Consider the following 13,312-nt stretch of genomic DNA (forward strand, 5'->3'; position numbering starts at 1 on the left):
GTGACAGTAAACAACTTTATTGCACAGTAAAAATATACAGTGACAAAAGGCGGACTTAATGCTACACGGCATTCTCTACCAGTCAACCTTTAGGCCAAACAGAGAACCATAGTTGGAGCGGGGCATGTAAAGAACACTAAAATGTATTTAATATACCTATTGTTGAAATAATTCATGAATAATAAAATCCTTGAATGAAATTGGAATGTTTGTTTATTATTTTTAGGGTACGGGTACCGACATCAGCAGACCATACTGTTGTTTTTTTGCTATATGGCAGCATTCAGCTTAAGGTCATTTATGGGAGTAGCCTTGGTGGCTATGATGTATGGTAATCATGACCGCACTAATATTAAGAATTTAACAAAAGAAGCTGAAAATAAAACAGAAATAGGAAACGTCGGATTTTTCAATGGAATTTTTTATCATGAACCGGTAAGGGAACTTTATAAATATTGTTTCATAGTGTATGTACCTACGTGCACTGAAAAAATAAATTTTTACTCTATACAAAATACATATGCTTCAAATTTCAAACGAACTAAGTATAACAACATTATTCAAACTTTTGACGCCTAGACTTTTTGCCATAGTATTGACTGTTCGATATTTTTTAACAGTTTCCAACACTTCAATGGGATAAAAAGTCACAGGATTATATTTTGGCTTCATTTGGGTTGGGATACGTAATCCTTCAGATACCAGCAGGCCAAATCGTTCACCGGTTTGGTACGCGGTACCTTCTTACTGGCGCGTTGGTCATAAATGGATTAATTTCTTTTTTCACTCCATGGGCGGCTTATCACGTGAGTTTTAGTCGGTTATCCTTTTTAATCTTAAGGGTCATAATTATTTTCGTTGTCTTGTTTTATGTCCCTAAAAAGTGTGACGGAGCGGAGATTTTTGTATGGGGTGAAATATAGTTAAAATGGTTATAGTTTTTATTTTTTCTCATGTTAATTATAATCTACAGTTAGAAAGACATGCAATAGCACTCGACTTTTTTATTAATTTGATGAAATACAAAAATACAAGCGTCACAGAGTGGTCAAAAACAAGACAACGAAAAGAATTTTGACCATTAAACCTTACTCGGAGGCTTTGAGACCTTATAATATAAATTAATATATTTTTTTCTACTCGAGCACTTTTATTTGTAGATTAAATGTCTGACAGTGAGATCGGAATAACTTCATAAGAAGTGCGGCGCGGCGCAGTGTTCTTAGGATCCTAACAGCAGTGTTCTTAGGAATATTCATACAATATTATGCAACTGTTGTTTTTCTTTAATTCTGACTTCTAGGCATAGATCTACAAACAATTATTGACTTTAATTTTATTTATAATTTTAGGTCTTAGAAAAAATATTGTGTGCAACGGTTCATAATTAGGTCTTAAAATTCTCGGGCATATCTTTACTAAACTCAACTTCGTTTTTTAACTTCAGCCCTTGAATTTTAAGAACCCTTATTATGTACCTGTTGCACAAAATACTATTATATTAATCCTCAAAGGGCATAAAATTCCTATTTCATTTATTTAAGTAGTATTGTATAGTTTATTACTCAGCTCAGGAAGGATTGGAAAGGGAGAGGAGGCCTTTGCCCAGCAGTAGGTAGGACACACAAATAGGCTATAAAAAAAAATAGTTTCTTATTTCTTTATCAGCTTTTACTTATTTAAATCATTTCATAATTATTTTCTCATAAGAACTTGTATAATGATTTTCAGGCAGGTTGGATATTTGTCATGGTTCTCCGGATGATTCAAGGCTTAGGCCAGTCTTGTTTCGTAGCAGGTATGCACAGGGCATTTGGAAAATGGGCACCGTTAGAAGAAAGAAGCCAATTGACTGCGTTTGCATATGGAGGTAAACATTGTTGTCTAATTGAAATATTTAATCATGTTTTATTTCTTCACTTTCTTCAAAAAGTACATAATATAAAAATTTGCCTTTTAACATAACTTTGCCCACCGCGTACCAAGTTTTATACGGTAGTTTATTCATATAGTTTTATACGCAAATCTCCTAGAAATTATCGCATATGATAAAGTCATGTGATTTTGCTACGAAACGTACGGGAAACGGGTACCGTGTATTCGACCTTTACTCTGAAGTGGAGGTAATTATTGCTTACTAGCTGTGCCCGCGGCTCCGCCCGCGTGGAATTCGGTCTATGTCAGTAAGCGGCTAATTTCTAATCCTAATTTCTCTCCCTCTCCCCTGGAGGCGGAACTTGAAGTAGGTAAAGTTGACAGATGGATATGCTAGAGGACTGTAGTCCAGATAAAATATTTTACAATTAGGTACCACTAAATAAAACTACACTCCAAAGTCAATAGTTTTTTCGCCCTTATTCAAATTTTACACGTGATTTAAACGACAGAGTAGGTACAAGGTATATATCGGACGATACAGTAAGCCGTAAGGTATACGCGCGCGAGCGAAAGTGAAGCGGCCTGCCTGTGGCTAGACCGCCACTCACCGTGGTCTTCTTCAGACTCCTGAGGCTCCTGAGGAAGACACGTGCCCCTTGTAACCTCAATGCGTTGCGAGACTTTCGGGAATGATTCGATTGTTTTCGGGAATGCATGGTAATGAGTATAAAATGCGAGTCCCAAATCATTTGACTCCGTTAACGACCAGTGCCGGATTAAGATATTTTGATGCCCTAAGCATTTCTAGACCATGGTGCCCCCTCTCCCTAGGGTCATCAAGATTACATTGAATTTTTTTGGTAAATTGAGTGACGTACATTGCCGCATTACAGCTGAGAATGGAAATTAATCACATCATTTTATCACGACAATTGACAGTGCCGCAGCAGTAACGTTGCAACAGAGTACCTAATGCTGCTGCAGTCGCCACCCGAATGTCACCTTTATCACATCTTAGAATGTCATTGAAAACGCGAGCGAAGCAAGCGCGAAAATTTTTCGATATAAAAACGCAATTTTATAGACAGTTGAACATTTTTACTTTTAGTATGGATATCAGTCACATAATTTTATCACGAAAATTGACAGTGCTGCAGCAATAACGTTGCAACAGATTAATACTGCTGCAGTCGCCATAGCTTAGAAAGTGATTGAAAACGCGATCGAAGCGAGCGCGAAAATGTTTCGATATAAAAACGCAATTTGATAGACAGAGTTGTACATTTTTACTTTTAGTATGGAAATCAGTCACATCATATCACGAAAATTGACAGTGCTACAGCAGTAACGTTGCAACAGAGTAATGCTGCTGCAGTCGCCATATCTGGGAAAGTGATCGAAAACGCGAGCGAAGCGAGCGCGTAATTTTTTGGATATAAATAGGCAATTTGATAGACAGTTGTACATTTTTACTTTTAGTATGGAAATCAGTCACATAATTTTATCACGAAAATTGACAGTGCTGCAGCAGCAACGTTGCGACAGAGTAATGCTGCTGCAGTCGCCATATCTTAGAAAGTTATTGAAACGCGAGCGAAGCGAGCGCAAAAAATTTTCGATATAAAAACGCAATTTGATAGACAGTTGCACATTTTTACTTTTAGTTTGGAAATCAGTCACATCATTTTATCACGAAAATTGACAGTGCTGCAGCAGTAACGTTGCAACAGAGTAATGCTGCTGCAGTCGCCATATATTAGAAAGTGATTAAAAACGCGAGCGAAGCGAGCGCGAATATTTTTCGATATAAAAACGCAATTTGACAGACAGTTGTACATTTTTACTTTTAGTATGGAAATCAGTCACATCATTTTATCACGAAAATTGACAGTGCTACAACAATAACGTTGCAACAGAGTAATGCTGCTGCAGTCGCCATATCTTAGAAAGTTGTTGAAAATGCGAGCGAAGCGAGCGCGAAAATTTTTCGATATAAAAACGCAATTTGATAGACAGTTGCACATTTTTACTTTTAGTTTGGAAATCAGTCACATCATTTTATCACGAAAATTGACAGTGCTGCAGCAGTAACGTTGCAACAGAGTAATGCTGCTGCAGTCGCCATATATTAGAAAGTGATTAAAAACGCGAGCGAAGCGAGCGCGAATATTTTTCGATATAAAAACGCAATTTGACAGACAGTTGTACATTTTTACTTTTAGTATGGAAATCAGTCACATCATTTTATCACGAAAATTGACAGTGCTACAACAATAACGTTGCAACAGAGTAATGCTGCTGCAGTCGCCATATCTTAGAAAGTTGTTGAAAATGCGAGCGAAGCGAGCGCGAAAATTTTTCGATATAAAAACGCAATTTGATAGACAGTTGTACATTTTTACTTTTAGTATGGAAATCAGTCACATCATTTTATCCGGAAATTGACAGTACTGCAGCAGTAACGTTGCAACAGAGTAATGCTGTTGCAGTCGCCATATATTAGAAAGTGATTAAAAACGCGAGCGAAGCGAGCGCGAAAATTTTTCGATATAAAAACGCAATTTGATAGACAGTTGTACATTTTTACTTTTAGTATGGAAATCAGTCACATAATTTTATCACGAAAATTGACAGTGCTGCAGCAGTAACGTTGCAACAGAGTAATGCTGCTGCAGTCGCCATATCTTAGAAAGTAATAGAAAACGCGAGCGAAGCGAGCGCGAAAATTTTTCGAAATAAAAACCCAATTTGATAGGCAGTTAGACAGTTGTAAATTTTTACTATTAGTATGGAAGTCGGTCACATCATTTTATCACGAAAATTGACAGTGCTGCAGCAGCAACGTTGCAACAGAGTAATGCTGCTGCAGTCGCCATATCTTAGAAAGTTATTGAAAACGCGAGCGAAGCGAGCGCGTACATTTCTCGATATATTATAAATTTATTAAATCAACATAATTATTCAATTATTTTGTTGATATCCGTGTCTTCTAAACTTAGAGTTAATTTGGCAAAATCTTTCGTCGGTGGCTTATTCATGTCACAACGTATTAAATTCAGCTCCATCTGTTAGTTTACCAGGGTACTCAATAGTGGTAGCACATATTTGAAAAAAGTTTGCCCCTCCTTCCTAAGTAGCGCCATAAGATTCAGGGGCAAACTTAAGTCAATCGAGTGTTATGGCTACCCCCCCTTTTAGGGGTTGAATTTTTAAAGCCTATAACCTGGCCGGGGATTTTCTCGACAGATTAGTAAAGGTTTCATCAAAATCCGTTCAGCCGTTTTCACGTGATGCGCGTTCAAATAAACAGACAAACAGATAAACAGATAAACAGACAAACAGACAAAAATTCTAAAAACTTTTGGAACGTGTTCTGTTATCGATTCTAAGTATCCCCAGCCAACTTTTTTTCAAATATCTTCCATGTACAGACTTTCGACCGTCTTCAGTTTTATTATATGTATATAGATAATTATCGTGGCTTGATGACTTTTTTTTTCGTACTACGATAATGTAATATTTCAATCGAAAAACTCCTTATTTACTGTCTACATGCACTCTATAAATTTCACCTTGTCTGTAATCGTAACTAAATGTTGGTAGAAAATATTTGAAGTTTCAGTTCTCAGATGAGTTATGTTTATCATTTCATTCACTGTGGTTGGTGCAACCGTATCACTATGCTTTTGTTTATTGAATACTGTCCTAACCAGTTCCAGTTCCAGTTGTCAGCTGTTTACGCCGAAAACATTATAAAAGGTTTTTACTTTTAGGGCAACCTTTAGGTACCGTTGTGGGGCTGCTATTGACAGGCTATTTAGCAGCTTCGCCTGTTGGATGGCCGGGAGTTTTCCGCTTTTATGGGCTTTTATCACTGTTCGTCGCGATCATTTTCTGCCTCCTAGGAGCTGACTCACCGGGACAACATCCGCGAATTTCTGTTGCTGAGAGACAATACATCGAAGAGTCTCTGAGAAATACTGAGGAAAAAAGAAAGGTCAGGCATTCCTTCTTCTTCTACTACTTTTTGTAGATTTAGTCATTTCATAGGAACAGAGATTTAGAACCATTCACCATCTTAGTAAAATTGCCAATTTTATCAGTTCTGATTTGCTTGTTAAAAAACGAATACAACTTTGATTTTTTAATAATCCTACTGAAGATTTAAATGCTGCTCCTATACCTATAAATACACATTTCAATTTATGCAACAATTGGAATGAATTAAAATAAAATAAACAATTTCACATTTCAGAAACATCTCAAAGTTCCTTGGAAAAAGTTACTATGCTGTAGAGGGGTGATCGCTGTCGCAATAGCCCATGTCGGCCAGGGGTGGTTTCAGATAACAATGTACTCCGAGATTCCTTCCTTTATGGACAAAGTAATGGAGGTTGATATAAAAATTGTAAGTTGATAATGTATTTTATGCCAATATCCTCGTGCTGCCTATACTCTGTAATGTATCTTTAGGTATTGAAATAAAAGTAAACAAACAATTTCTACATTTTCGGGTAGTTATAACATTTATTGCTTAACCAACCAAATACAAAAGCGCCTGGATCAGTCACTGAACGACCTGACTTTAACCTACATTGTTTGATCATGTAATGTTTTCATCTACCCTCAACTGGCTTAAGGAGCCATTTGAGGATAGATTTTGTTTACTTTTGTTTATATACCTAAAGATAAAAAGTATAAACTTGTTCCGATTTTGGTATTAAGTACTCGGCAGGTACCACACAAAAATACATGATTTGCAAGACCGAAGTGATCCCATAAGTGTACCGCGAACAACGTTTTGTGCGGTACACTAAAAATGAGCGTTATTGAGAACATCGGGTAGGACGAGGATATACGTACTTTGTTTATTAGCTATTTTAGAAAATAGTCAATGAATTATAATAAAAATATACCTCAAAATTTACTGCTGTGTAAATGTACGGATATATCCTTTGGAAACGAAATTTTTATTACAATCAATTAGCTATATTAAGTATCCACATTCGAAAGTATCTCTTTATTGTGTCACTATTTAATAATTGTCAAGATTAATTACGTTTTCAGTTGGAAGTGATTACGAAATTTACGACTGTTTACTATCGCAGCAAACGGGGGGACAGGGCAACTCGCATAGAGACGAACCGTCCCACACCGTGACGGCCTGCCTGGTGGTGGAGTACGGGTAGTACTGGCGTGTAGTGCCCGTCATGTTCTCCTCAGGAGGCAGGAGCCACCGGTTGTGGCAGTCCGACTCTCGCATACAGTACTTGATGGGGTTGCAGCACGGCACCTGGTCCGTCATGTAGTGGAGCCAGCCAAACCATTCTGGGGTCACCTGAGAGCCCTCATACTCCCATTTGTAGTGTTCCGCGTACTCCACCCAACGGCTGCGGCCGATCATGTACCGCTGGTTCTCGTAGTATTTGTTGCCGTTTACGTCCCAGCCCATCAGGCAGCCATGCTTAAAAGTATCAAATCTCCACAACTTATACAGAGTGTTTTTAAACCCGCCATTCGCGCGGACGGTGGCGAAAAAGTGCTTCAATTTGCTGATCTGATGATATTCAGACAGTGACATCTTTTACTTTAAACGAATTGTTTGTAACAAGATTATATTCCTTTGGGTTTTGTTTTGAGATTTGTGAAGGCTGTGTGACTTCAGTTTGACATTGATTGAAAAAAAAAATATTGACAGGAGTGTGACGTATTCTGCTGGTCTACTATTGTAAAGAGGTTTATTTAGGTTTTATATTTGAGTATTATTATCAGAATCCGGAATTCTCGTAGCATTTTTGAGCTGTCATAGGGACTTCTCATTTATCGACTTCCGATTATACATAATTATGTGTATCAATTTTTTTTTAATAATATATATAATAACATTTTTACAGTATAATAAAAACACTAAAACTTATAAATAAAAAATTTGCCCTAAAGGTGGCCACTGACGAGCCTTCCAACAGTCCAAATAGAGTGGCTGCAATCCAAAATCGGTCCGTGAATGTCAAAAACGTACAATGTTTAATAAGTATTAGGATGCCGTCCATTTGGATGAATCCATTGTAACGGCATCCATTTGGAAGGCTCGTCAGTGGCCTGCTTAAAGTCGTAGTCCGTAGGTAGGGTGCCCAGAAGGCTGGCCGCATTAAGTATCCTAAATTCCAAACATAAAGCCCATTTGTCTGAATATAAATGCTTGTGTATGTGTTGATTTTGTTTTACGGAGGTATTCAAAATTTAATTCAGATTTTATTGAATCATAGAATTTTAATTAAGAACAAACAATTGCCCATGAAACTCAGGATGATATAGCTAAAAACATTTATCAATATTTTAATTGTTTTCAGAACGGCCTTCTGACAGCATTACCTTTCCTTGTTATGTGGTTTACCAACTTTTTCTTTAGTTGGTTCATCGATATGATTATTGCCAAGAAGTGGCTCTCTGTCACCAATGCTAGAAAATTAGCTCAAAGTATAGGTATTTTTTTAAATAATATATCCTTTAGAGATGCACCGGATATTCGGTTACTATCCGGTATCCGGCCTATCCGGCCTTTATTTTAACAACCGGCCGGCTACCGGATAGTGGCCTACTATCCGGCCGGATACCGGATAGTAACAGTGCTTGATTTCGGAGTAAACAAAATTGGAATAAGAAACAGTCACGGTCATAATCGTACTCGTTTATTATTTTAAAACAATTTAAACATTCCACTCACTTGCACGCGCACCCATTTCGAACCTAGAAATGAGCCCGCGCGAACGTTCGCTACGAAACAGGCAAAAAACCTGCACACTGCGCACCTGAAAAATCGAAATCTAGGTATAGTTCCGCGGGCCGAATATTCGGCGGCCGGATACCGAATATCCGGTACCCGGCCAAATAACTATCCGTTGCATCTCTAATTTTGTGTCAGACTGCTGGGCAAACGCCTCCTCAATCTTCAACTAATCGCCACATCGTCATACATCACTCGTTATTCGTTATATCATACGCATTTTTTTTGTAGAGATCAGTATGGAGTCCGCAGGCGGCTCAGTTTTCCATACAAACGTAGTTACGCTCTCATTTTAAAACGACTATCTAGATTACTCTGAAACTTTGTACTTACAATAGGGTAAGTTATATCTATGACTGTAATAAAATCAGTTAATATAGCTTCAGATAAAAGGTACAAAAAAGAAGAAAAAAGCGAATTAAAGTTTTTCATACAAAACTTGTTTTTGCTCTATTTAGTTTGTTTTATAAGCTGGATCTATATAAACTAAATACAAGCATAGATATAGGTAGTTACCTCATGTTATTGTATGTGCAAAGTTTTATTACAATCCAACACGTTGTTTTAATATTTGTATGGGAAGCGAGCCTGCTGCGGACTCTTAAGTTATTGAATTATTTCATCAAACTGTTAAAAATATACAGCCATAAGTAGTCGACCATATTAACCTAATGAACATTTTGACAATTACATACCATTTAAAATTAATAATCGATTCATTGACGATTGACAACTTAGCTATTTCTAAGACCGATATGTTTTCGCTTTCAGGTACTATACCAACGATATTAGGACTATTGTCTCTCGCCTACGTGAAGAAAGACATTGTTGTCGTGGAGACGATTCTTATCATCACTTGCGCTTGTGAGCCGGCAGTGTTTTCGGGATTTTTCGTAAGTAAATTTTAATTGCATTATTAATCAGAGAAGTGCTTGATTTAAATGTAAACATAATCTCTTGGTTTTTATTCAGGCTACTGATTATATACCTAGATTGCGTATTTCGAAAGAATTATCAAAGACAGAGAAACGAAAAACGAGTAATCCCGATTAGCTGTTGGAACTCCATGAATAAATAATAAACAATAGGGTATTTTCCTACTAGTCAAATCAGTTACTTTTATGGAACTGTCAAAACGATTTGCTAATATGGAATTTATATGAAACATTACATCGTGACGTCACGGTCAACTCACCTACTTTTTATATTTCTATTCGATTTATTAAATAGAACTTGTGTTTAAAAAAAACTCCTATCTGTGTTTTTCTAATAATTATCTGGTGCTTTAAATTATTTCATGCATGGTGTAAAATAATTTATTTTAAATACAGTATAATACCCTATTAAATAATTACTCACGTTAGAGACCGGACCGGGGCCAGGCCGGAGCTTCTGGCGCCTCGTTTTCTATGGCACCACGTGATCACCAATCAGCCGTCATAGGAAATTACATGTCGGACGTCTCGGTCCGGGCACGGCCCGGTCTAGCGTGATTCATCCTATAATCTTCACCGGTCAAACAATAATGCTGTGTGTTAACCATTTAAAGTAATAAAATATTTAAAACTGTCCATATGTAGTTTGTCTTTGGCTTGGAATCTTACTATTTTTTGTTGACAGGTAAACGTCATCGATTTAGCTCCAAACTTTGCTGGCACTATTATAAGCATTAGCAACTTTACAACACAAGTATTTGGCTCCATGGCACCTGTAGTCGCTGGATTCGTACTTAATGAGGACGTTGTAAGTATTTTTGATTGTATATGAAATATGGCCAAATGATAGTCAATCTCGTTAAACAGACAGACACTGAATGAAACAAATGAATAAATATTATAGGACATTTTTACACAAATTGACTAAGTCCCACGGTAAGCTCAAGAAAGTTTGTATTGTGGGTACTCAGACAACGATATATATAATATATAAATACTTAAATACATAGAACACAACCATGACTCAGGAACAAATATTTGTATCATCATACAAATAAATGCCCTTACCAGGATTCGAACCCGGGACCATCGGCTTCACAGGCAGGGTCACTACCCACTAGGCCAGACCGGTCGTCAATAATGTCGTCCAAGTTAAAAATATCAATGACATAACTGATAGATATTATTGTCATTGCTCGAGCACCAAATATTGGATTGATAAATAACTTAAATTATTATTTATTTTTAATTGTTAGCCTGTTGTGTCCCACTGGCAAAGGCCTCGCTCTCTTTCTTCCACACGTCTCGTTCTATAGCAATATTAGGCCAATCTTTCCGAAAGACGTCAAGATCGTGCCGCCATCTCCTTCGAGGTCTGCCGTGACGCCGCACAATGTTTGGTGTCCACTCGGTAGTTTTCTTGGTCCACAAGTCGTTTGTGTTAAGTCGTCACTTAAATTATTAAAATATAATTATTAATGAAAGTGAAGTCGGGTTTATATCATTACAATAAAATTGAACATTTTTCTCTCTACCTCTAGGTCGAGCTATACTATAATATAATATAGTATAGCTCGGCCTATGTACGTATATGTATGTACGTATGAATAAATATTGTTTATTTTTAATATTGCCAGTCATAAAGAGAGTTTGGAAACCATTCAATAATTTATTTGAAATAAGTCAAAATACTATTTTTTTTATTACAGACAAGCCAGCATCTTTGGGCGAAGTTATTTTTCATAGTAAGTGGGGTTTATTTGGTAACTTATTTGATATACGTCTCAATTGGCTCAGCTGAAGTTCAAAAATGGAATGACCCTGAAGAAGAAACGAGAAAAAATGTAGTGACAGGAGAAGAAAATCCAATGCTACATACTACATGATTTAATTATTTCAAAATGGTGTTAATTTAGTGTTAGTTATTAAAGCATAATGATTGTTAAACCTCTTAACATGAATGTATACTCACGTTAAATATCTTTGTGTTGTTTGTTTGTGATACTTGTATATAAAAGAATTTGACTTAGGATTCATTTTCAAATAAAATGTTTTTCTGTCCATCACACATTATTTTACATTTTCAATCAAAATATTTTTCTTTGTTTTGTCCAAACAGTACCTACGGTCGATAAAGCCAGAGAGCATTTAACAATGTTCTGTACAAAACAGCTAGTCTGCCGATTTTTACTATTTCTGAGTCTGGCTATTTGTACTTTCCACACCACCACCACACCACACCAAACCACACCAACCAAGTTCGGCCTGGCCAGCCACATTAGGGCCCATAACAGGCGTATTCCGTAATTGCTGAGGTCGCCGACATCGAAATGGATGAGGAGGACTATACAGGGTGATTCAGGAGACGTGAGCAGGACTAACACTGCGCATTTCGTAAATTATAAGCAACTGTTTCGTATGAGTATTAGTGAGGTTAACGTTAATTTTCTAGTCGTGTTAAAAAAAAAGTTATTAATATATTTACGACATGCATGGTCACCCTAAAATTAGAATAATAAACTATCGATAAATCAAATCAAATGGTCAAATTGGTGGAATGTGGTCAAATTGAATGTCATCACGGTCTTTACTTTTGAAAACTCGTATCTCACTCAAGTTTGACAGTTTATTTTCTTCGTAATCAAAATGCTGTCATTATGGTCAAGACTTTAAAGAGGTTTTATGTTTATTAATTAGGTCTTGTAGGGTAACCATGATTGCAGAGTGCAGGCGATTAAGGTGCAAGTAAAAGATCTTGATGTACGTATGAAATAGGGATTTAATATCCGAAACTGATACAAGGGTTTGAAGGGTTGATTTAAATAGTATGTAAGACGCGTGCGGCGTTGTGGCTGCCGCTGGAGCTAATGGAGTGTGGTGGGGTCCGTACCCCGCGCGCCCGCGCCCCGCGCGGTGTCTTGTTGTCGTAGACATGCTGGGGGGCCGTTGGAGGAAGCTGAGGGGTCGGTAGTACTGGCTGGCGCTGAAGCTTCTTCCAACATCTCATCATCGTCATCAGGGAGGGGGCACACCTTATTTAGTGCCCGTCGTTCGATCCCTCTGATGGTTCTAAAATCGCCTACCCTGGCGATTCCGTCCTTGCAATAGTATAGTCGATGGACACGTGCAAGTTTCCATCTCATGGGAGGTAGGTTATCCTCTTTGAACACTACCATAGCGCCTTCCTTGAGATCTCTGTAGGGATGTCTCCATTTTGTTCGTTTTTGTAGCTCTGAGAGGTACTCGTTTTTCCACCTCTTCGCAAAACTGTCACGCAGGGACTCGAGCAGCTGATAGCGCGTCTTTATGCCCTTTCCGGATGCAGCAGGAGGGGACGCCAGCGAAGTCAGAGGACGCCCGATGAGGAAGTGCCCTGGTGAGAGGGGAGAAAGGTCGCTGGGATTACATGTAAGAGGGGTAAGGGGTCGGGAGTTAAGGACCGCTTCAACTTCTGTGCAAAGGGTACTTAACTCCAGAAACGTTAAGCTAGAGTTACCTATTGTTCTTTTTAAATGATATTTTAAGCATTTAACATTGGCCTCCCACAGTCCGCCGAATGTGGGGGCATAAGGGGGATTGAATATGAACTGGATGCGCTCTTCGGCTGTGTAATTATATATGGACCTCATGCCTGCCTGTAATGCTCGTCCCAGTTCATTGTTTGCACCAACAAAATTAGTACCGTTATCGCAATAGATTTTACTAGGTCTTCCTC

At 37.7% G+C, this 13,312-nt stretch overlaps 3 protein-coding genes across 3 annotated transcripts; 1 reads left to right on the forward strand and 2 right to left on the reverse strand.

Moving 5' to 3' along the window:
* Positions 1-599: 599 nt before the first annotated feature.
* LOC134796388 (putative inorganic phosphate cotransporter) lies at positions 600-11,500 on the forward strand. Its single transcript, XM_063768580.1, has 8 exons — positions 600-806; positions 1,732-1,870; positions 5,652-5,875; positions 6,134-6,286; positions 8,229-8,361; positions 9,434-9,555; positions 10,283-10,405; positions 11,307-11,500. The coding sequence occupies exons 2-8, from the start codon at positions 1,750-1,752 to the stop codon at positions 11,481-11,483; spliced, it is 1,053 nt and encodes a 350-aa protein (XP_063624650.1). The 5' UTR covers positions 600-806; positions 1,732-1,749; the 3' UTR covers positions 11,484-11,500.
* Positions 6,923-7,538, reverse strand: LOC134796409 (probable NADH dehydrogenase [ubiquinone] 1 alpha subcomplex subunit 12). Its single transcript, XM_063768610.1, has one exon. It carries the CDS (start codon positions 7,457-7,459, stop codon positions 6,965-6,967), a length of 495 nt encoding a protein of 164 aa, XP_063624680.1. The 5' UTR covers positions 7,460-7,538; the 3' UTR covers positions 6,923-6,964.
* A 961-nt stretch (positions 11,501-12,461) lies between the features above and the next one.
* On the reverse strand, positions 12,462-13,226 carry LOC134796490 (uncharacterized). Its single transcript, XM_063768682.1, has one exon. It carries the CDS (start codon positions 13,224-13,226, stop codon positions 12,462-12,464), a length of 765 nt encoding a protein of 254 aa, XP_063624752.1.
* Between the last annotated feature and the right edge of the window lie 86 nt (positions 13,227-13,312).

Source organism: Cydia splendana, chromosome 13 (assembly GCF_910591565.1).
Source record: "Cydia splendana chromosome 13, ilCydSple1.2, whole genome shotgun sequence".
In the NCBI taxonomy this organism is placed as follows: domain Eukaryota; kingdom Metazoa; phylum Arthropoda; class Insecta; order Lepidoptera; family Tortricidae; genus Cydia; species Cydia splendana.

What these genes read in the sequence shown, in the direction of transcription:
- LOC134796388 (XM_063768580.1), top strand. Translation starts at nt 1,750, where the DNA reads ATGGTTCTCCGGATGATTCAAGGCTTAGGCCAGTCTTGTTTCGTAGCA. An exon ending in AAAATTAGCTCAAAGTATAG is followed by an intron (nt 8,362 to 9,433) that starts GTATTTTTTTAA and finishes TTTCGCTTTCAG; the next exon opens with GTACTATACCAACGATATTA. An exon ending in CAGTGTTTTCGGGATTTTTC is followed by an intron (nt 9,556 to 10,282) that starts GTAAGTAAATTT and finishes TTTTGTTGACAG; the next exon opens with GTAAACGTCATCGATTTAGC.
- LOC134796409 (XM_063768610.1), bottom strand. Translation starts at nt 7,459, where the DNA reads ATGTCACTGTCTGAATATCATCAGATCAGCAAATTGAAGCACTTTTTC.
- LOC134796490 (XM_063768682.1), bottom strand. Translation starts at nt 13,226, where the DNA reads ATGAGGTCCATATATAATTACACAGCCGAAGAGCGCATCCAGTTCATA.